The 24,946-nt window shown below is 38.2% G+C and overlaps 1 protein-coding gene across 2 annotated transcripts in view; it reads right to left on the reverse strand.

Annotated features, from left to right (window-relative positions):
• The window catches only part of DAPK1 (death associated protein kinase 1), a 244,453-nt gene that overhangs the window by 42,104 nt on the left and 177,403 nt on the right, over positions 1-24,946 (reverse strand). For both annotated transcript variants that reach the window (XM_036738594.1, XM_036738603.1), the window contains exons 14-19: positions 24,177-24,275; positions 21,101-21,199; positions 19,863-20,060; positions 17,513-17,710; positions 7,834-7,932; positions 1,421-1,498 (exon numbers count right to left, since the gene is read on the reverse strand). In XM_036738594.1, coding sequence (XP_036594489.1) covers positions 1,421-1,498; positions 7,834-7,932; positions 17,513-17,710; positions 19,863-20,060; positions 21,101-21,199; positions 24,177-24,275 — 771 coding nt within the window. The remainder of the gene's footprint in view (positions 1-1,420; positions 1,499-7,833; positions 7,933-17,512; positions 17,711-19,862; positions 20,061-21,100; positions 21,200-24,176; positions 24,276-24,946) is intronic.

Genomic DNA, 24,946 nt, shown 5'->3' on the forward strand with positions numbered 1-24,946 from the left:
AAGAAGGAGAAGCCACTGGCACATGGGAACCAAAGGGCTGGAGGCTACTAGCAGCACATCCTCTTGGTAAATATACTATGTTATGAGCTACATACTAGCAGGTTGGAGGTTAAATGGCCAATGTGGAGGGTTGCTAGAAACACAGCCTGGATGTATCATTTGTAATGGTATACTTTAACTTCTTTAGAGAGTTTTTCAATCTTTATTTATTTAATCCTCAGTCATCTTCTTAAATTTGGCCTGTGGGGAGATGTTTGGGAGTTTTTTTGTGGGGTGGGGGGGATATCTTTTTTTTTTAAAGGGCAACTATTCTACTGAATAGTAGAAAGAACACTGACTCGGCAGTCAAAAGATATGCCTTTTATTAGCTGCGTGACTCGGGCAAGTCATTTACCCTTCTACTCTTCAATTTACCCACCTGTGGAATGCATACTGGACTACATGACCTCAAAGATACCTCCCAGCTCTTTGACTTTGAATATGCTTTGCAAACATGAGAACATGGATCCAAAGTGTAAAACTCTTGCTTCCAAGTTCTACAGTGAATACAAAGTCAAGATGTCATTTCCCCTTATACTGATGAGCTTCGATGAAGGCTGCTCTTGCTGGTTATCTGATAGTTTTTAAATCTGCAGTTAATTTTACTGAATTAAAAATATTTCAAATTATACAGTCATCTTAAGGCAAGAATCTTTAACTAGTTTTAGAAGTGCCCTCCCAGGAAGGAAATATAAGTGATACCTGGGAGCTCCAAACCCTGAGAAGGGGGAGAAAGAAGAAAAGAAGAAGGTTTCTTTTCTATCCTTCCTCTTCTTTGAGTTTTAAGCACAAAGGCAAAACATATCCTTCTAAAGGTAGCAAAACTATCTTAACTCTGAATGACCAATAAGTAGGTAGATGGATATTAAGCAATCAATAAAAAAAATTTTATATCTTCACAAAAAAAAGGCAGCAATGGCAGAAGACCAGCCTTGGAATCAGAAAGATTTAGGCTCAAATCTTGCCTGTGATATAAACTAGGATCATGGGCAAGTTATTTAACTTATCAGGGCCCTAGGCAACTTGTCAACAATTTAACTAATGTGGAGTTAGGAGGACCTGAGTTCAAATCTGATCTCAAACACTTACTAGCTGTGTGAGCCTGGGCAAATCACTTAGCCCCAATTGCCTCCAAAACCCCCACAAAAAACCAGTTTAACTAATGGATGAGTTTCCACACCAGGGAGTTCCCCACATTGATAAAATTATGCATCAGGATCAAAACCACAAAATAAATAAAAAATGGAATGACAAGAAAAAAGGAAGAGATGATCTCTAGCAGTTGGTAGGATTCTTGAAATATCATTTTAGTCGGTTGTTAAGAGAGTAAGGATAGGCAACGGTGTAACATCATTGCAGTTGAATAAATTGAATTTCCCACCTTTCTGAGCCTGGAAAGGAGACTGGCCACATGTTCATGTTGCTCTGCTCTTGCTAGGTCTTCAGCAGTTTTTCCATCCTGTGAAATACAAATAAACTTATAATACTGTTCTTTTCTCTACAACTGAAAGATACATGTTCCACTTGCCAATTCTCCTCTGGGGCATTAATAGCCTAAGCATCATCAGAAACAAATGGATTTGGGGCAGGAAGCTACTAGGATTGGTTCTCTCTCAGGATGCCCCAGTTCACGGAACTTGGGCAGGACAACTTGGACTGTCCAAGTATTGCGCTAAGTGCTGGGAATGCTGAAAAAAAGCAAAAAGGACGCCACTCTTAAGGAACGCACGGGAAAAAACAATGCTGTGAATATATTTTGGACCTACAAGCATTAACCAAAGCTCATTTCTTTCTTTAGAATGCTCATCACTCCAGGTTTTAAACCCCCCCTTATAAGGACTGTCATTAGATACAGAATTTTAGTTACCATAAACAAAGGCCTTAAAAACTATGTAAGAATATAAAGCAGAAAATACCTAATATATACTAATGATACACATTACATTATGTCATACTATGATACAATATATAATTATAATATATAATATAACATAATACAATGTAATATAATGTTACATTAATGTCTGTTATTATGTTATATTGTATATTATACCACATAATATACTACAATATAGCACAACATAATATAATTATGATTTAATGTCAGTCCATCAACAAGCATTTATTAAGTGCTTACTGTGTGCCAGGCACTGAGCTAAATGCTGCAGATTCACCAAGATCCTGCCCCACCTTTGAGGAGCTCACATTCTGAAGGTGGATACAACATCAGCACATAGAGGAACGTTAGCATATTGAGTACGATGAAATGCAGAGGATTTAATTAAGAGTGGTGCATAGACTACTGAGGGTTCAAAGATCCTTAGTTTTCATCAAAGTCGTACGTTACGGAGCTTCAGTGAGCATAAGGGAGAAACGAAGGGGTCTGTAGCCCTTTGCTCTTGACATGTAATTGAACAAGCAAGCCATTTAATACAAGATCAGCTCCCTTCTATTATTCTAAACGACGACCTTAGTGTTTCTGTCTGGCACAGTTTTTATGCATCAGTTCGTGGTTCCTTTCCATAGGTATAGTAATTATTTCAGGTCACAAGACTCATTTATTAAATTGCCTTTTCTACCTTACTAATGGTATTTCTGTGGCACCTGAAAAAATTAGCCTACCTGCAAAAAGTAAGCAGTTTATTCACTGGATCAAGGTTATGATATGTTTTCTTTCTAGGTTCAATCATTAGTGGTTTTTTAAGAGCAGTGATTTTGTACTAAGGGGGGCCCTGAAAGGAGTCAGTGGACACATAAAATGTAAGTAACTGGGAGGGGTGTGTATAGGACTTGGAAGGTTTCCACAGAGAAGGCTGGGTAATGGTTCAGTATGATGATAGCCTGGTATCAACAAAAATGTCTAAACAGAAAAAGATATGAAGCAACTTCCAAACAAAATTAAAAAAAAAAGTAAAACACTCTCTAGACTTTGGGCTTTAAGTTTATCTTTAGGGGAGGGAAGGTATTTTCTAGTTCTAAGATTTTATTCTGGATCCTCTGTCAATGTCTAGCCATAATAACTAAAGTCTTCAATATAGCCAGGTGAACAGTGACTCGACTTTGGATACCAGTCAAGTGCCACTTTGATTTGCAGTGGGCCTGGGAGAGCTCCAGGAAGTTAGGGTGGTAGGGCCAAACTGGGAGTCAAAGTGTACTCTAAGGCAGAACAAGGTAGAGTGGACTACCATGGTTCCCAGATGAGTCACAAAAACTGTTCCCTTTGAACTGCAGATAACTCAGGACCACGTGGGGCTATTAAGTTACTCCGACCCAGAATTGCGTCTAGGTTAACTTTTTAACAAATCCAACTCTACCACCTTAAAGAACTGGATAATTGTGGTATATGACTGGGATAGAGTACTACTGTGCTTTAAGAAATGATAAGGAGGATTTCTGGAAAAAAAAACCAACCATATAGGAAGAACTATATGAACTGATGCAAAATGAAGTGAGAAGAATCGAGAAGTGTGGGAGGGAGATAATAAGGAACTCAAAATTTTAAAAAGAAAATAAGTTAATAATAAATAATACATTTATTTTAAGAAAAAGCAGAAGCAGTAGGAATCCTTTTCCTATAATCTGTGAGATCCATTCCCAATTTTGTTATGATACAGCACAGGTACACAACAAAAATATTCATGACTTCAGTCCATTTCATGTGTATATAAATTTTACCTACTTCAGTGGAAAGCATCATCTACACTGAAGCATTTTTAGCAGGTATTTGTTTTGATGGCATGAAAGCCAAAAGAGCCACCACTTTCTGCATTGTCCTTCATGTCCAGCTGATCATCATGGCAGTTTCCACAGAGCCACACAGCCTGCACCTCTATACCACCATGTTTGTTTCTTACATTCAGAGGAACAATTTCATCACATTGATTGGTTTGCTACTCCAATTAAATAGTATTACTGGAAGCCATCTGGCTACTATTTCAGGGTTCCTACCAGGCCTTCATTACTACCAAAGTCAGGATGGCTAGCTAGCACAGTAGATATAACATGGAGTCAGGAGTCAGGAAGACCTGTGTTCAAATGTGATCTCAAACACATACTAGCTGTGTGACCTTGGACAGGTCACTTAATCTCTATTTGTCTCAGTTTCCTCATGTGTAAAATGGGGATAATAATGGCAATTATCTCCCAGGGTTATGAGGATCAAATGAGAGAATAATTGTAGAGCTTTTAGAACAGTGCCTGGCACAAAGTGAGTATTATGCAAGCGTTAAATATTACTATAATTATTATTACCTAAGGGCACAGAGCTAGCACCCTTTCCATATACCACTGTGGCTAACATTTCCTTACTTCGACATGGTTCTCCTCCATCCTTCCTAGCTCCAAGACATGTACAGTGGCTTTGAAGGGGACTGTTGTTTTTATCATTTTGTTATGGACTATACAGTTACAATTTCCCAAGTATAGAAAATGGGGCTCGGGGGGTGGAGCCAAGATGGCGGCTGAAAAGCAGGGACTAGCTTGAGCTCCCCACCGAGTCCTTCCAAAAACCTATAAAAAATGGCTCTGAACCAATTCTAGAACTGCAGAACCCACAAAAGAGCAGCGGGAAGCAGGGCTCCAGGCCAGAACAGCCTGGATGGTCTCTGGGTGAGGTCTATCCCGCACGGAGCTGGGAGCAGAGCAGAGCCCAGCATGAGCAGTGCGGACCAACCAGACCAGGAGCCGGGCAGAGCGTGCCCTAGCACCTTGAATCAGTGAGCTGAAGCAGTTACCAGACTTCTGAAACCACAAACACCAAAGACAACAAAGAAGGTTAGTGGGAAAAACTGCAGGAGTAGAAGGAGTTTGAGGGTTTGGCCACTGCCCCGGGGGCAGTGGAGGTGGGGCAGCTACAGCAGTACAGCTACAGTTGCTTCCGGCCCCAGGCCCACCTGGTGGGAGCAATTAAGTGGCGGATCAGAGCAGAAGTGCACAGCCTGCTGAAGATCTAAGCCCAGTCCCAGTTGGGGGTTCTTGGGGAATGAGGAGTGCTGGTGTGGCAGAGCTGGCGCATCCCCCCCAGGCATGGAACATAGAACTCTTTAGTCTACAAGCAGTCATACTCCACTGAAAAACTCAAGGGTCAAGTTAGTTGGTTGGGAATATGGCCAGGCAGCAAAAACGCACCCAGATTCAGTCTCAGACTCTGGAATCCTTCTTTGGTGACAAAGAAGACCAAAACATACAGACAGAAGAAGTCAACAAAGTCAAAGAGCCTACAACAAAAGCCTCCAAGAAAAACATGAACTGGTCTCAGGCCATGGAAGAGCTCAAAAAGAATTTGGAAAAGCAAGTCAGAGAAGTAGAGGAAAAATTGGGAAGAGAAATGAGAAGGATGTGAGAAAACCATGAAAAACAAGTCAATGACTTGCTAAAGGAGACCCAAAAAAATGCTGAAAAATACACTGAAGAAAACAACACCTTAAAAAATAGACTAACTCAAATGGCAAAAGAGCTCCAAAAAGCCAATGAGGAGAAGAATGCCTTGAAAGGCAGAATTAGCCAAATGGAAAAGGGGGTCCAAAAGACCACTGAAGAAAATACTACCTTAAAAATTAGATTGGAGCAAGTGGAAGCTAGTGACTTTATGAGAAATCAAGATATTATAAAACAGAACCAAAGGAATGGAAAAATGGAAGACAATGTGAAATATCTCATTGGAAAAACCACTGACCTGGAAAATAGATCCAGGAGAGAGAATTTAAAAATTATTGGACTACCTGAAAGCCATGATCAAAAAAAGAGCCCTAGATATCATCTTTCAAGAAATTATCAAGGAGAACTGCCCTGATATTCTAGAGCCACAGGGCAAAATAGAAATTGAAAGAATCCATCAGATAGCCTCCTCAAATAGATCCCAAAAAGAAATCTCCCAGGAATATTGTTGCCAAATTCCAGAGCTCCCAGATCAAGGAGAAAATACTTCAAGCAGCCAGAAAAAAACAATTTGAGTATTGTGGAAACACAATCAGAATAACCTAAGACCTGGCAGCTTCTACATTAAGAGATCGAAGGGCTTGGAATATGATATTCCGGAGGTCAATGGAGCTAGGATTAAAACAAAGAATCACCTACCCAGCAAAACTGAGTATCATGCTCCAAGGCAAAATATGGATTTTCAGTAAAATAGAGGACTTTCAAGCTTTCTCAGTGAAAAGACCAGAGCGGAATAGAAAATCTGACTTTCAAACACAAGAATCAGGAGAAGCATGAAAAGGTAATCAAGAAACAGAAATTTCAAGGGACTTACTAAAGTTGAACTGTTTTGTTTACATTCCTACATGGAAAGATGATGTGTATGATTTATGAGACCTCAGTATTAGGGTAGTTGAAGGGAATATATATATATACACATATATATATATATACATATATATATATGTATGTGAGTGTGTATGTATGTATATATGTATGTGTGTGTATATATATATATGAAGAGAGAGAAGGCACAGGGTGAGTTGAAGATGAAGGGAAGATATCTAAAAGAAATAAAATCAAATTAAGGGATAAGAGAGGAATATATTGAGAGAGGGAGATAGGGAGAGATAGAATGGGGTAAATTATCTCTCATAAAAGTGGCAAGAAAAAGCAGTTCTGTAGGAAGGGAAGAGAAGTCAGGTGAGGGGGGATGAGTGAATCTTGCTCTCATCAGATTTGACCTGAGGAGGGAATACCATACATGCTCAATTGGGTAACTTATCCCACAGGAAAAAAGGAGGAAGAAGAAGATAAAAAAAGGGGGGATGATAGAAGGGAGGGAAGATGGGGGTGCAGGTAATAAAAAACAAACACTTTTGAAAGGGGACAGGGTCAAGGGAGAAAATTCAATAAAGGGGGATAGGTTAGGAAGGAGCAAAATATAGAGAGTCTTTCGCAACATGAGTATTGTGGAAGGGTTATACATAATGATACGCATGTGGCCTATGTTGAATTGCTTGACTTCTTAGGGAGGGTGGGTGGGAAGGGAAGAGGAGGGAATTTGGAACTCAAAGTTTAAAAAACAGATGTTCAAAAACAAAAAAAAAAGTTTTTGCATGCAACTAGAAAATAAGAAACACAGGCAATGGGGCATAGAAATTTATCTTGCCCTACAAGAAAGAAAGGGAAAAGGGGATGGGAGGGGAGTGGGGTGACAGAAGGGAGGGCTGACTGGGGAATAGGGCAACCAGAACATACGCCATCTTGGAGTGGGGGGGAGGGTAGAAATGGGGAGAAAATATGTAATTCAAACTTTTGTGAAAATCAATGCTGAAAACTAAATATGTTAAATAAATTTAAAATAAAATTAAAAAAAAAAAGAAAATGGGGCTCATGCCAGTTGGCTGCTGAAGTCAGAGTCACGACACTAACCAGTCTGGCAGGTAAAATACAATAATTGCTGCATGATTCACCTGCATGCCAGCTCACACATTCACCAACTCAAATAAAGAAGGTATGAACGGTCATTGTCATTGTGGTAAAGGGCAAGCATTCAAAACATAAAAATATACAGGGTAATAAAAACTTAAGAGTTATTACCTAACATGTGAAGCAGAAACGACTAAGTTCTTAACAGACCTAGGCTTTTGAACTGAGAAGAGGATAAAACATTAACTAGACAGTAAACTGGTTTTTGTGGGGGCAGATGTTTATCTATGCAGAATGGAGAAGTTTAAAGCTTAATATTGGCTTGTCTGCTTTAGAATGTAGTTGCCAAGCAATGCCTTTCCCTTACCCCTTTGAGACATTAGGGATTTTAAAAGATTTCCTGTTGTCAAAAGCAAAAGGAGCCAAGGACACACAGATGATACTTACAGATGTTAAAGCTTCCACGTTAGCACCAGTGAGACAAAGGTATCGGACCACTTCAAGAATTCCATTATTGGCTGCCAGATGTAGAGGGGTTCGGCCATACTAAGAAAGGGGGAAACAACAAATCCAAATCATTTATTTGTTATTTGTGATAATATTCACTTAGTGGCCACCATGGGTGTCAGCTCCATAGAAAATCATAATTTGGGAACTACAAATAAATAAAGCAAATGCAGTCTTTGTCTTTAGGGATTTTACCACCTGATGGGGAGACAACACAGAGAGAACATTTTTTTCAGTTGTTTTCTTCTACAGATTAAATAGGTTAATTCAAATCAGAACAAAGAAGGATGGATAAATGTAGACATCTAATCTGACCAAACTATGTATGACTCATGAAATCTGTGCTTTGTCTTCACGGTCTTCTCCATGTTAAACCTTCTTTGATTCCCCTACATTCAGTTGTTTCAGTCCTATCTGACTATCTGTGACCCCTTTTTTGGATCTTCTTGGCAAAGATACCAAACTGGTCTGCCAGTTTCTTGTTTAGCTCATTTTACAGATGAGGAAACTGAGGCAAACAGGGTTAAATGACTTGCTCAGGGTCAGAGAGCTAGTAAGTTTCTTGAGGCTGGATTTGAACTCAAGAAGAATCTTCCTGATGCCAGGCCCAGCACTCTATCTATTATGCTCCCTAGCTGCCCATGTATTTCCCTATAGTCATAATTAAGTACTCCACAGATTCCTCAATAGTCATAATTAAGTACTGGCACCAAGTTGATCAGTGAAGTCAACCAAAGTTTGAACATCAGGAATGTGAAACCAGAGTCATCATGTGATTTAAGTGAAGAAATTCAAGTGAGAAATAAGGAAACTATTAGCCAAATCTCTGTGACTTAAAGTCTTAGAAAGAAGCCTAATATATTGTGAAGTTAAGTGACTTTTCCATGGTCACACAGTCAGTATAGGTATCATAGGTGAGTGAAGTCTTTCTGGCATCCTGGCCATGGTCATTGGTTCTCTATTGCCCAGAGGTGTCAAATATGCACCAGATTAAAATGTAATTGAGGAATATTTAACAAAATAAATAAAAATACAATAAAGTATAGAGAGCATTATATTTTGAAAATAAGTCAATATGTGACCTCCAGGAATCCTAATGTACAGATTAGCAGCTCTTGTTTCTGTTCTGAGTTTAGCACTATCGCCCCACACCATGACTGCCTTTTATTGAGAGGGAGTGTTTAATATTTTAAATAAGGGAATAAGATTCAGCTGGTATGAGTCGCTACTAAAGACAAGGAGAGTTACACTGATAAAAGTCTCTTCGCTGAGTTGAAAGTATGTGTGTTGCCTTGTGAGGTTTAGAGTATATTCTAGGATAAAGACAAAAAAATGTCATTGGACATAAAGAAACGTCCAGTGACAGACACCCTGGCACAATGAACAAACATATACACATGCTCATATATACCTGCAGAGATATGTATACACAGAATATGTATGTATATATACACACATGCAGGCACATATGCATGCATATATACACAAACATGTGTACACTCACAGAGAAACAGATGCACACATGTTTCTGCGTGTGTTTGTATATGCATGTGTATGCCTATACATACGTGTATATATACATATACGCATACGCATGCATATATACACATACCTATATACATCTCTCTCTAGACTGTGCCTACTGTTCAAACCAATATTTTATTAAAACCCTACTTTCTCAAGCTATGGAGTTAATTTCAACCCAGGGAATTCTCTTCATTGATCTGCATAAATCTTTCTATTCCTAGTCCCAATGTAGGAAGGAGTTTGTGAAATACACACACATACACATACACACACATCTGTGACAGCCCTTAGTAGTAAGAATTAACAGCAAGAGGCTCAGAGCACTGAGGATATTTCAGTAGAGAAGGGGTCAGTGTATGTTCTAATGTGCTGAGAGATTGGATTATATTTGTGTTTCTTCAAAAATCAATTACAATTATGTAGGTTGGCTCTCCTGCTAGAGGAAGTAAATGTGCTTCAGGGATGCCTCACTGTTTTCCAGGTTTTTTGTTTTTGGTACAGGTACAGACCTATAATTTTATCTGAGTAGAGAACTCCCAGTTGGGAAACTGACTCTATTGATGCAAACAGCAATTCATCTCAGTCCTAGAGACTTCCTTCAGACACTGAGTGGGGAAATGACTCATCCACGGTCACAGAGCTGACAGATGTCAGAGGTCAAGCTTTCTGATGACAAGGTCAGCCCTCTAACTGTTACACTACATTGGTATTGACTTATTAGTGAGAGTTAAGTATTCTATGGGGGAAAAATGAAGAAATATCCCAAGGGAGAAAAAGGGGCAAAGAGCCTGAAGGAGTAGAGAGAAATCTAAACTTAGGTGAGGAGGCTGGAGGGTGGAAGAAGATCGCACAAATACACAAGGGAGGGAGAACTAAACCTTTGGAGCCAAGCAATAGGTTCTATGTTCTTTGATAGAGAGCATGGTTGAATCCTCTGAAGAGAAAGTGTCATCTCATGCTTCATCGAATAATGATGGGGAGCTGCTAGGAGGATCTATGGAGAGATGACATCAAATACCAATCACAGGAAAAGGAGATGATGATGAATCCTGGAGTCATTACTGAAATCTGTGCCAACCTGAAATTAATAATAGAGAGGAACACTGCCCTCCCTTGGTGTGGATCTGAGATGTGCCTGAGGATATCCCAAAGACCTCTTAAAACTGAAAACCAATATTGACTTGTGGCAATCAGATTCAAGTTAGAAAGCATCTCTATAAATTCTAAAATCCTAGATAAGAAACTGAAGCTCTTAGGAAAACTGCCAATCATGGAATCATAGACTGGAAGAGATCTTAGAGGTCATCTACAATCCAACTCCCTCATTTTACAGATGGGGAAACTGAAGCCAAAAGAGGTTAAGTGACTTCCCCGACGTTGCATGTAGCTATTTACTTTAGAGAAGGTGGATATGAAAGCGAGGAGTTTACTAAGAAGATGATGTTCACGATGCAAAGTGGAATGAGCAGAACCAGGAGAATATTGTGCATAGTAACAGCAATATTGTAAATGATGAGCAGCTGTGAAAGACTTAGCTAGTTATGAGTCAAAATTGTCTGTTTTATCTTTTATGATAACCTCTATAGTCTATACCTTGTTGAGTTAACAATACTCCCTCTGCCCATATTGGCGAAAGGTATCTGATTTGGTATTCCATTAATTATTTATGGTGTAAAATTTTATGTTCAGGTTACTGATCCATTTGGAAAATATCGTAGTATATAAGATGTGGGTTTAATCTTAATTTCTGACAAATCTGCTTTCTAATTTTCCCAGCAGTTTTTGTTAAAGAGGGAATCCTTTCCCCCATACTCTATGTTTTGGGGTTTATTAAATATTGAGCTACTCTGTTTCTTTTTCTTGCTTTATCTAGTTTGTTTCATTGAACTTTTCTGTCTAGTACTAAATAATACTGATGACAACTGAATATAGTTTGAGGTATAGTAATTCTATTATTCCCTCTCATACATTTTTTTTTTTGCTTTTCCTTGAGATCTCAGAACTTTTGTTCTTCCAACTGGTCTTGCTATTAATTTCTCAAATGGAAGGGAAGTGTGGCATAATAGCTAGACATATATTGGTTATATGACGCTTGGCAAGTCACTTAACTGCTCTGTGCCATAAGCAAATTAAGTTAAAGAGAATTACTCTCTCAAGAGTAAATGAAATCACAGGTCTGGTCCATATCTAGTTGCTATTCCTACCCCATTCTAAAAAAGCAACCCCTCTGTAACATTTTTTATTATGGCATTAGAGTATATAATTATATAATTTAAATTATTATATTAAATATAATAACATAGCATATTATGTAGTTTTTAGTACAGTGCTCAATCTGTAAATTAATTTACACAGTATTGTCATTTTCATTATATTGGCACAATCCAAGCATAAGCAGTGAATATTTCTCCAAATATATGTTATTCTCTATTTCTATGGATACTGTTTTTATAATTGGAATTACGTAAACATTGTATGTGTTTTGGTAGATTAATTTCAGGCATTTCATAGTTTTTCTGAATGGAAATTTCTCTTATCATTCACTATTTGTTTTCACTCATACTGTATATACGTTATATTCCTTAGTTTAATGGAGCTCTTGTTTCCTTCTTTCTGAAACTGTTACTCATACAATGTGCAAGGTTTTTTTTTTCTTTTAAAGAAAATACAAATACTTCCATACCCCCCCACACTAATATCTCTATTTATCCTTCATCACCTCTGATTTGGATTGTTACAACGGCTTCCTAATTTGGTCTCCTGTATCCAGCTTCCCCTCTCTTCAATTCATTCTGTGCACACCTTCCAAAATCACCTTTCTGGAGTACTAGTCTGACCACATCATTCTGTTGCTCAAGAAACTTCAATGACCCCTTATTGAACTCTAGCCTGCCTCCAGTCTGCGTTTCCAGGCAATTACATATATCTCTTCAAATATTCTGTGATTATTACTATGCACGCTATACATGTCTCTTCACATGCCTACAGTAGGATGTAAGGACTTTTATCATTTTTTGTAATTTTTCTTTGTATCCTTTAGATGCCAGGATAGTGCCTAGCATAGAACAGACATTTAATAAATGCTTTTATGATTGGGAGAAGGCATAGATGAAACACCAACCACACTTTTTAAATGGCATGGAACCTGAAATAATAGCTAACACACTGAAAAAAGGAATCAAAATACAAAGTTTAATAAATATCAGGTCCTATAACTTTGTTCAAAAAATCAACTGGAGATATACAGGATAAGGGAAACATGGCTAGTAAATAATTTTTTTGTGAAAAAAAATCTAGGGTTTTTGTGGACAAGAAACTCAAAATGAGCCAACAGAATGAAATGATATCTGGAAAAAGCTACCGTAAACATATGTTCCATTAACAGGCATTCAGTGTCCCAAGTTGGGATAGGGGCAGTCTCATCTTCCACTCTGGTCAGACTACACTGGAACACTTTGTTGAGTTTTGGGCACCACAGTTTGGAAATCACACTGATAATTTATTGTTCATCTAGAAAAAAAAGTCAGTCATGATGGGAAATGATACTGTCCCAGGTTTGATTGATGTAATAGGATGTAATGAGGCTAAAGTCTGGAGATAGGGTGGCATTACATCTGTCTTCAAGGATTTCATAGGCTGGCACATGGAGGAAGAATTTTACTTTTTTTCCCCCTTTGCCCCAGAGGACAGAATAATAAGCACCATGTGGAAGTTGAAGAGAAGTAAATTTTAGCTAAATATAAGAAGGGAAATGTTAATGATAAGAGCTATCCAAAAGTTGAATGGATGCTTCCTGAGGTGGTGAGTTCTCCTTTACTTGAGGATTGTCTGAAAGATGTCTGAATGACCAATTGTCAGGATGTAATAGAGGGGATTCCTGCTAATGTATCAGCTGGATTGGATATCCTTTGAGATCCCTCTAAATATGACGCTGAACCATTCTAGTTGCGGTTACTGCCTGATCTAGCGGAACAGACACGTATGCTGACCCCATAAAGAAAATCATTATTAACCATATACAATTAAGGTAGCTGGAGCAATGGTGCGGTTTATCAGGCTGGGTTAAAATTGTAGTTTTCCAGACCATGGACGATTCAATTCAATTTAACAAGTATTTGTTGAGCACCTACTATGTACATATAATGCAACCAAGACAAAAAATGTAGCATCTGTTCTTGAGGACTACTAGGGTAATGAGACATACACCAAAAAACTACAATACAATCTAGAACTTGATAAAACATATAGAGGAAGAGAGATGGGGACAGAGGGGCAGTGAAAATCCATTAAGACAACATGGGAATTGGAAAACAAAGATTTCACAAGTCAGAGATTAGAAGTGAACATGATTCGGGCATTCGATAGTCAAAGGGATAGTCGGTAGAAGTGGAGTAATGTGGAAAAGGTCAGAATAGATCAGACATCGTTGCTAGCAGTACAGTTTGGTTGGAAAGTAGAGCGTATGAAAGAGAGCAGTCTGAAATAAGTCTGGGGTCAAAGGGCCAACTCAAATAAGAGTGGAAAAGGGGAAGTTTTGAAGAATGCAGTAATACAGTAGAGACCATAGTGGCAGATAATTTTGGCAGTGGGATTCAGAGCTAATGGAAAGGAGGAAGAGAAAAGAACAGAGGGTAAGAGATAAAGTAGGTAATAAATGACCAAGCTGAAATAACAGAGATGAAAAACTTGGCAGAAATTTCCCAAGTATCTCACATTTTCAGATCTTAATTTCAATAAGGGCCCTTTCCCCCGACAATGAACATCCTCTACTTTTGCTTCCCACTCTCTCTCACCCAACAAATATGTTTAGCCTGTAAGAAGTCAAATGGCTGTGGTCCTCATTCATTACCCCTGCCATTTATTTTACTCTCCTTTATTCTTCTTTCAAGTAATTATAAGAAAATAGCTCTTCCTTTTAAGGCCCTCGCTGAAAGAATAATGATACAGTTATATTTTAGAGTAATGAGAGCCAAAGTTCACAATCCACACATTAGTAGTGGGGAATTGGAGTTTGAGTCCTCATTTTTTATCTCTTTGCAATGTAGTCTGCACATATAAGGAAAGAAGGGCAGTCCATCCTAAATTTGGGATGATGCCATTTCTAAGTAGCCACATTGACAAGTTGATGGCTTTAATTAGCACAATATGGTAGAATGTGATTTGATGAGCTAATTAGACCTTTCAATTGTCTTTGAGTTTTTAACATCCTAAAAACCCTACTTTTGCTGTCATCTTTTCTTAAAAAGTAGAACAGAAAGAACAAAACTGGCCTAAACTCTTCTACAGAAGATTGACACAAATGTAGGAATATTGTGAATTTAAGTTTTATAGTAAATTGGTTAAAGCAAACAACAACAAAACACAAGCTTCGCCCCAAAGAAGAGATATAAGAAAATATTTCTTCCCCCTCCCACTTTTTTATTGATGGGCGTGGGGGTATGCAGAGGTGAGGAGTATTGCATATATCATCTTTTGGGGGATATATTTTTGGCTGATTTTTTCTTGTTTTCCTTTTCTTTCTTTTTTGGTGTGATGGCCAAAGAAACTCCTCATTCCTGCCCTCATGTTACTGCAGAGCAACACTGAGAGCACAGTGTTCCTTCACCTTCACTTTGAGAAAGCTATTTAAAGCTAAATGTCAGGCACTGGGAGCACACAGTTGACTAGCAGATAACATAATAGGCAAGACTAAAGGTATCAAATTAGTGGCAGGAATTTTCTCTGAAGCAGCCTTTTATTCATATAAAGATTCCCAGAGGGAAGACCCAGGCCTTACTGCTGTTTAATATTACATTTGGCTTTATTGTGAAGCTATTTTAAAATTATGTGACTGATTCAGCTATATTAGAATAAGATAGACTAACAAAAATTCCAGCAGCTAATTCCAGCAAAGACCTGGTATATTGCTTCTTCATGCTTCCTAAAATATGAAGTATATTCATTTTAATTTCCACTATGCAGGATCTCATAATAGGGTTGAGCAGCAACATTTTCTAGCAGAGGCATAATTTCCCAACTGTCTCAGTAATTAATTTTATGTACATAAAACAAACCATGGTAAAAAATAGTATGTCTATTAAAATATGGGCCTCCTAAAATATAAGTTCATTCTCAATGAAATCATTTTTTCATTCTCTCTGGCATTTTTTGGGTTTGTTTCTGAGGGAAGAAAGCTAAGCAAGAAAAAACCCAAATAAACCAACAGTGTTTGCTTTTCATGACTAAATTGTCAGAGCTATAGCCATGAATACAAATCGCAGGCAGGATTCTGTTTTATTTGGTAACAAAACCAGAAGACTGTTTAGGAAGAAATGAAGATGACTCAGTCATCCAATTTCTGGAAATTAACACTTTGTACTTACATTGCATGATCCTTATGAAAATCTTTTATATACACTTAATTCATTGTTCTGCCTTTCTTTAAATTATTCAGAAAATGTTTCCTTGTCTTACAAAATACTTGGAGGAAATAAAAGACGTGATTTCCTCATGGCCATGTGAATGTTCAGTGGAGAAAATTGATGACAGATAGTACTCGATTCTTATGATTTACAACTATGTCCTTTATCAAAACAGGGCTGATCATAGGATTATTGGTTTAGGACTTGATGAGACCTCAAAACCCATCCAGTCCAGCTCCCTTATTTAGCAGATGAGAAAACTGAGGCCCCCAGAGGTTAGGTGACTTGTCCAAGGTCACACAAACATAACGGCACACAGAATGAGGACTTTGCCTACTTTGTGCGCTAGGGACTATGACCGGAAAGGCAAAACAAGAAGTTTCAGACCTCAAGAAGCTCACATGCTACTGGGGAGGGGTAGGGCAGAGACAGGGGAGTGATCTGTGATGTCTAATAAGAGGCAGAGGTAGGATTTGAATCCAAGTCTTCTTATTCTGGTGCAGGGGTGGGGAACCTATGGCTTCGAGGCCACATGTGGCCTTCTAGGTCCTTGGGTGCGGCCTTTTGACTGACTCCATGTTTACAGAACAAATCCTTTTATTAGGGAGATTTATTCTGTGAAGTCTGGATTCAGTCAAAGGGCCAAACTTGAGGACTTAGAGGGCCACATGTGGCTTCAAGGCTGCAGGTTCCCCACCCCTGCTCTAGTTATACTCCTTTTTCACTGTATTTTTTCACTTAGTCTCTCTATAGTGTTACAATTCCTAGAGTGTTAACATGCCAACTTCACCACATTCCCTGATTCCAGTGGGCTGACTGTAACATCTAAGAAAATTAAAAACAACAATACCAGGAAATGCTCATGCTTCCCACTGCCAAACACCCCCAGGTTGCCCAGACTGTATCTAGTCAGAGGAACTGCCAGCTAGGCTGTTTCTCTTCTTTTCCCTTTTCTCTCTCCCGCTACCACCGTGCGTAGACCCAAGAGGAACCACTAATCAGGCTGCCCAGTTTCCTTTCCCTTCTCTGCACCCTGCCTTTATCCAGACTCCAAGGGGGCAGCAGGGTATGAAGAGCAACAGAGCTGTATTTTGAACCAGTAGTCACCAGCTACAAGCCTTCCAGTGAGATAGAGGACTACCGGGCCTTCCCATCTGCCCTGCCATTTCAGCCGGCAGTCCTCGTCGCCATCCCCAGAAGCCTAGGCATTGTCATCTAACATTTGGTGCACTCTTAGCCCTGCCATCTCTCCTGCAGCTGAACCCCTTTCGTTGTCTCCCTCAAATGAAGCGAGAGTTCAAGGAAGGAGAGCGAGGACTGCCTTCATTTTTCTTTTTGTATCTCCTTGTGCTTGTCAGATAGTTAGCGCTTAATAAATGCTTCTTAATCAAACAATCAATTCATGGCAATACAACGTATTTTAAAATAAGGCTGGAAGAACTTACTATTGCAAGGAATTTTCATTTTCATCACTAGTGAACTAAAAAAATTGGTGAAGCAATTTAAAATTCTTCTATAATATTTATATTAATTACTAATTAGTTAATAATTATTTTATAATAGTTTTTGTGCTTTTACATGGATTCTATTTATTTCGCAAAATGGAAGGAAACAGAAAGGTGGCAAAACCCCAAATCAGTTAAATTTAAATGGCAACCAACACGCATACTATCATTCTCTCTCCTGTTTACCTTGTTAGTGATATCCAGAATACAGTTGGCCTCACATAGCGCCACCACAATCGGCACATTCCCATCTTTGCAGGCCACATGCAGCGGAGTATTTCCATGTCTGTCTTGGAAATCAACAAAACATCCCTGACTGATGAGGGTTTTGATCACTTCCATCTGACATCGTCTTACTGCAAGATGAAGAGCTATGTGTCCATCCTAAAAACAGACACCACAAATAATGAAACATTTTTCAAATGAATATGGCTAAAATTTCTAAGTTTTTTTTCCTTCATTGGTCCAGTCTCATTGGTGATAGAATCTCACTGCTGTAGAGCTTAAGGGACAACTTTTAAAAATAGTATGGGTAAATTTAAATCAGGAAGGTTGTGAATATTTGCTGATTAAGCTGCCCATCTGATTTACTTAACTTTGGGTTTAGGAGGGTGGGTATAAACAGACTGCAGGATATGACTAATTCAATGACATATACACAAAAAGTGCTGAGAAAGAAATACATGTCTAGAAGAGGAAATTGGCCAGTCACATAGGGAAAATTTTTTAAAATATGGATACTTTGATGTCTATGTTGGTAGCCTTAAAATATTAAAAAAAACAATAGGATGGCCTCCAGAGTATTGGGTTAATAGATCTTTAATAAGGGTCTTTTGGAAAGATATTCAGGAGAATTGCACAGGATGAGAAGGCATGGAAGGGCTGTGATCTACACCAGTGGAGAGAACGCTCAAGCTGAAGAGATCTATCCAATTAACAACAAAGTAATGTCCAGGCAGTGGCCTTAGATAACTAGAATACGTGTTTTAAAACTATCTGCATCAGCAAAGCAAAAGTAGTATTTAGTACTTAAATAGTACTTTCTCATCAAATATCTTTAAAAAGTTATAAAATATTAACTCAGTATACTGGTAATTAAGGTGGGACTTTTTTTTTAAACTGTTTTCTCTTTTAGAATGCCAAAGTAATCAAGTGCCTTTGATTTAAGTCTTACTAGGTGCAAAGCCCCAGACCCACACCCTTTTGCTGATTAAGTTGAAGCCTTCCGGCCCTAAGAAGGGTATATAAATTCAGAGGTGAGCATTTTGTTTGGGGCTCCCACTCACTGGAAGAGTGTTGTGTTATTTTACCAGATGAGACTGGAGAGCACCCCGCCCCTCCCCGGCTTTGGGAAAACCCAGATGTCAGTGCTGTTGGTGCTTCTCTGTAACTGTGTATATTGTGATTTGGTTAAACAGAAATGCTGATCTGTTTATACTGTCTCTTTGTATTTGCTCTGAAGTTCAGGGTGCTGGCTTTTCCTCCTGAACTAAGTGAATGAGACATGTATGTTTAAGTAAAGTGAGACGGTTAAACCCTTAAAGTTGCTTTCCTTAGAAAAGCAGATCAAAGAACCTTTGTTAGCAGCCCTCCTGTGTGCTGGTGTTATTGGTCTTACACAGCCACGGTAGCTGCTAGCAACATTGTTGTTATACTCAGCAATCATCATCATTTTGTTATGGGGAAAAGAATGTTAATTTTATCAGTTAACATCAGGAGAAATTGCTATTAAGAGCTTTCTTGATGCCATGTTGTAGGATGTGTGGCAAAAGGTTTTGTATGACCTGATTCTCTAGATTATTGGCTAACACTCTATAAATATTGCTGTATATATTATCCAAAATAAATCCAATATTTGCACTATAGAATTTCTCATGTATAGGAATCTTGGGGTTTTTTTTAAATGATTATTTTAACTGTGGACCAAGTAAATACTTCATAATACGGCAATAATGAAATTAACCCTCTGGCCTGTATCCCATTATACACTCAATGACCAAATGTTTTCATTTTAAGTAAATGTGTACTACAAATAGCTTATGTTAAAATTTCTGAATTAAAAAAAATAAAATTCTATTACTTTTAATTTAATTTTTCTGAATGTATTATCTTTCTATGAAATATAAAGTATCTAAACTAAATGAACTACTTATCCTAAAAAGTAACACTATTATGTCATTTGTAAGGTCTAGCAAGATTCATCACTTCATAGAATATTTATTACTGTTTCTACTTCCAAAATTAAAAAAAAAGTGGAAAAGAAAACTAAACATCTTATTAATTAGAAAACCTATTTCATAATGAATGTCAAATGTTAAAAAGAATAAAATTTAAAAAAAACAACAGTTATTTTTAGGAAAGGTCACAGACATGCTCCTTGGAGCAGAAAACCGTAGTCTATTTAAAAGATTATAGCTTCCTGAATTCGAGTGTGTTATTTTAGGAAAAGTAATTTAGGAGCACAAGGAGTTCTGTACCACTCTCATTTGCCACATATAATCTCCCACTAAGTGTGACTCAATCACCCATTACTCACCTTGTCGGTTGCATCAAGGTCAGCCCCATATTCTGCAAGGCATTCCACAATATCATGATAACCTCTGGCAGAAGCTGTCAAAAGTGGAGTCTCTCCTTCTCTGTTTTTAATGTTCACACTGCAACCGGCCTCACAAAGTGCTTTGGCCACAGAGTAATAACCATGCCAGGCAGCACAGTGCAGAGGAGTTTCTTCTTCCTGGACGAATTGATGAAGGTAACAGACAAGAAATGAAGCAAGAGAAGATGAAACATACGCTACGTGACAGTTTCTTCGTCAGTGGCAAAGTAAGTCCAGGATGTGGAAGAAGGAGAGTTTGTGTTGACTATAATTGGATAGTACTAAAGTTATCTATCTAGTACTTACTTATCTGTGTAAATATTGTATTTCTCTCTCCCTCCCTGGCCCTCCACATAAGTTTCTTGAACAGTTTTTATCTTGTTTTTTCTATCCTCAGAGATGAGCATAGCACCTTATACTGAGCAGAAACTTAATAAATGCTTGATCAAAGAATTTCACGATGAAATAATGCAACTTGGAAACACCAGTATTAAGAAACACAGAGAGGTTCAAAATTGTGCATAACAACTCTTTCTCCCTTATCATTTTTATTTTTTCAAATATCTGAGACAACTTTGCAGATTTCTGAACCTCTTGATTTGGCTGTCTCAGCATGTTAGAGATAGATGGCTTGACAGAGCCCATTGACATCACCAGCTAAGCTCTGAGCAGTGAAAGCTTAGAAGTGAATTTCTGCTATTTTTCTTGAAAACCAACTCATTCACTTAACCCAAGATTCCTAAAATTAGAAGAGTTTTCACTCAGATGATTACTGATGATACTTCTAACAGTATCTAGACACAATATTCTCTGATTTACCCATAGAGTCACCTAAGTGTAAATTACTAGGTAATTTTCTTCATGCTTTTTGGGAGCCAGCAATTATAAATTATGCATGTCCGGCAGGGTAGCTAGTTGTGGGGCATACAAAAGGCTGAGGCTTTGATTAACACTATGAATCTCTCAAAATATTTATTAGAGTTTACACCTTCAGGTGGTCACTATCCTCCAGGCTATAAAAAAGAGAAGTACATCAGCATGGTTTCTGGCCTTAGGGAGCTTACAATCTCAGACAGGAACCATGAGCTACATAAACATAAAAAGGACTTTTTGGTTGGTCCAGTAAACAAATCCAGAGTGGGATAGTAATATCAGCATGTCAGTTAACGATGACCCACCTTGTCCTGAAAATTTGGATTGGACCCAATACTGCACAGTAGCTGAACCACATCAACATGGCCATAGCGAGCTGCTACATGAAGGGCTGTTTCTCCAGACTGGAAAAAAAAAACCATAAATCAAAGGCAATGTCCCTCAACCTGACATTTGCAGTGCTATGCATCATTTGGGGATCATAACACTATTAGTGACTCCTGTATACTCACTCATGAACACATAGGTTTCTACTAGATTCCCTGTCATTGCATCAGTAACCAAACTAATCTGTGTCATCTAGATTGTTCTCTCTGTCTGGGACAGAAATAAAAGGACAGGACGTACTATTCAGTGGGTAAGGTCATTCATTCACAAGCACTCATTCTATCATGCAAGTAATCATAATGCCAGCACCATCCGCTTGGAAAATTTGTCTTTATCTTTCCTTAAATACTGGGGCCATTATCTAATTTTTTTAAAAAATGAATACACAAAAGTTATTAGATCTTTAAAAGAAACCTTTTGTTGTTCAGTTTTTTTTTTTAGTAGTGTCTGACTTCATGACCCCATTTGGGGTTTTCTTGGCAATGATACTAGAGTGGTTGGCTATTTCTTTCTCCAGCTCATTTTACAGATGAGGAAATTAAGGCAAACAGTTAAGTGACTTGCCCAGGGTCACACAGCCATTAAGTGTCTGAGGGTGGATTTGCACTCAGGAAGAGGAGTCTTCCTGAATTCAGGCCTGGCACTCTATCCACTGCACCACCTAGCTGCCCTAAGAAACCTTAGAGAATATTAATATTCTACAGACAAGATTTTACAGACAAGAAAATTGAGGCCTAGAGAAGATAAAGGACTTGCTCAAAGTCATATAGGAAATATGCAACAAAGCGGGGTGTAGAAAACAAGTCTTTTGGGTCCTGCAATCCAATTCCTTCTTTGTTTCATTTCACATCACCCCAGCACACTGGGAATAGGTTCTTATTTACTGCTGTGTTTTTGTAATGCCAAGTAGAGTGGGAATTTTTGCTGGTTTTTGTTTGAGTTCTTCTCAGCAATCGGGTGCCTTTGACTGAGTCTTGCTTTTGTTTCAATCAAGAGTCTTTGATTGAATCAGGAGTCTTTGGTGACCTGCTTAAGTCACAAGAAAGCCTAAGTCCCATGAGTTTGAGTCACATGGTAGCGATGCCCTCTGATCCTGAAGAAGTATATATATACTCTGAGGTCAGTATTTTGCTTGGGGCTCGCTCACTGGAAGAGTCTTTTGTGATTTAACCAGATGAGACTCTGGGTAGCCACTGTTAAGGAGCCCCCAGGCTTTGAAAACCCAGATCTTGGTGCTTCTTTCTCTGGTAACTGTTTATGCATTGCTTGGACAGATAGCTAGAAGGCTGTCTGCTGATTTGTGTTATTTTACTCTGTTCATACAATTTCTGTTTGTGTTTTCCCTGAAGTTCAGGGTACTCACTTTTTCCTCTCAACTAAGTGGATGATATATCTATGTTTAATTAAAGTGAGACTGTAAACCCCTTAAAGTTTCTTTCCTTAGAAAAGCAGATCAAAGAACCTGTGCTAGCAGCCCTCCTGTGTGCTGGTGTTGTTGGTCTTACACAGCCACAGTAGCAGCAAGTAGCATTGTTGTTACAATCTTCCATCTTGTGTTCTATTTCCATTTGAAGCTTTATTTTCCATCTTTATAGATTTAAACATATACATATGTATGTATATGTGTAACTCTCTTAATTGCATAAGTCTAGGTAGGTAGTACAGTGGATAGAACACTGGGCCTGGGGTCAAAAAGACCCAAGTTCAAATCTGGCCTCAGACACTAGCTGTGTGATCTTGGGCGAGTCACTTAACTTATGTTTGCAATCACAGGGAATCTAGTAGAAACATATATGTTCATGAGTGAGTATACAGGAGTCACTAACAGTGTTATGATCCCCATTTCACAGACGAGGAGACTGAGGCAAACTTCCAGGGTCATTATGAGATGAAATACAAAGTGCTTAGCACATAGTAAGCTCTATGTAAACATTAGCTATTATTATTATCATTAGAATGTTTACATTTACAGATATGCTTTGTGCATGTCTATATATTAATATAGTTATCTATCACTGGACATGAAATACCTGATTGCTAATGATGGAAACAAGCCTTGCATCACAGAGTTTCGAGAACTGGACATCTGTTTCAGCTCTGCCATTAACTAATGGTGGCCCTAGAACAACTCACTTAACTCATCTTAACTTGGTTTGCTAATCTGTAAAAATCTAAAATAATGCTGTCTTTATCTTCTTCATAGGGTTGCTATGAAGAGTAAATGAAATCATAGACAGAATTTAAACATTCTAAGTGCTATTGTTATGAAGTACTAGATTTGGAGTCAAAAAGGCTTGGGTTCAAAACTTCCTCTGATGCTTACTACCTGTGTGACAAGTAAGCCTCAGGTCACTCTCTAAAACTATCAGTTAGAGGCTGTGTGTGATCTCTGATGGTGGATAGAATTCCCATGCAGGAAAAAAAAAAATCATGTATCCTTGATGCGTTCTACTGGAAATGGTAGGAATCTCACTAAATCAATGACTTAGTACCTGCCTGCCAAAGAGCTTGGTGTATATGCATCATCTCACTAATTCTCCCAATGCTTCTAGGAGGAAATTCAGTATTTTCAACTACTTCACACAACTAATAAAACAGAAGGAGTGAGTATTGAAAATTCTTACCCCATGGCCAGCAGTGAGTCAGTGGGAAAACAGCGAACGCAGCCCAGTTCTCCTAGCTCAGAACCAGCCCAGTGTTCTGCCCACTAGAACATTGTCATGTTTTTGTAGTGGTTGTTTTTTCCCAAGCTGAGGGAGAACTATTCATCATCTGCATAACACAGCCGCTTGGCAGATTTAACCAAGTCAGCTGGTTTGAATGTTATTGCAAACTATCAGCCCCAAATAGTATTCAATTTAACTTCTCTGGAAGGAGATTTTAGTTTTTACCATTTGTCCTTTGAGCCACTTCTCACACGATAATAAGCAAAGTCCACATATTTACCTTTTCATAATATCCTTTAGTTACATTTCAGAAAATTATTACCCTTACCTTATCTTTAACATCCAAAGGACATTTGTTCTCATTAAGAAATTTCAACGTGTCTACATGACCATGTCGAGAAGCCCAATAGATTGCATTTGATCCAGCCTGTTCAGAAATAATATAAAAAATGACTCCCAGATAGCTGATGGCCTCTCTTCCTATACAAACTCATGAGCAAAGCATAATACTTTGTTGGTTATACATTTCTAATTTAATAAACTAAGACCAAATTTCTTAAGAACGTCTTTCCAAAGAGCTAGGTATGACAATAAATAATACTTCCTAAGAATTATGCAATTACCAGATAATCTTTGATACTTTAAGGAACATAAGCAAAAACATCCAATCGTTCTAAAATGATACGGAAAGTGATTACTTGAACGATGTAATGGTTATCAGGAGCAAATCAGCGGCATCAACATTACTACCATGAGATCCTTCTCACAGTATGTGTTTTTATGGAGACACAATTTCAAAGACTATCGTAGTATTTATTGCTCTTCCACTGTTGCCCTAAAAACATGCTGGCAAATTTAATTTCTGGTAATGTGAAATAAATAATGGAAACTTTCCCAAGCATGATATTTAACATTATTCAAGAAATATTATGAGTGAGAAATAAAATCTGGCAATATACAAAGAAAAGAATAAACAGCATAGCATCATAGAGAGAGTGTAAGTTTAACAGACTTGGGGGTTGATCATGAGATCAGAGACTTAGAGATGGAAGGGAGCTTACAAGCCATCAAGTCTTTGCCCCTCATTTTACAGATGAG

Source organism: Trichosurus vulpecula, chromosome 1 (genome assembly GCF_011100635.1).
Source record: "Trichosurus vulpecula isolate mTriVul1 chromosome 1, mTriVul1.pri, whole genome shotgun sequence".
NCBI lineage: Eukaryota > Metazoa > Chordata > Mammalia > Diprotodontia > Phalangeridae > Trichosurus > Trichosurus vulpecula.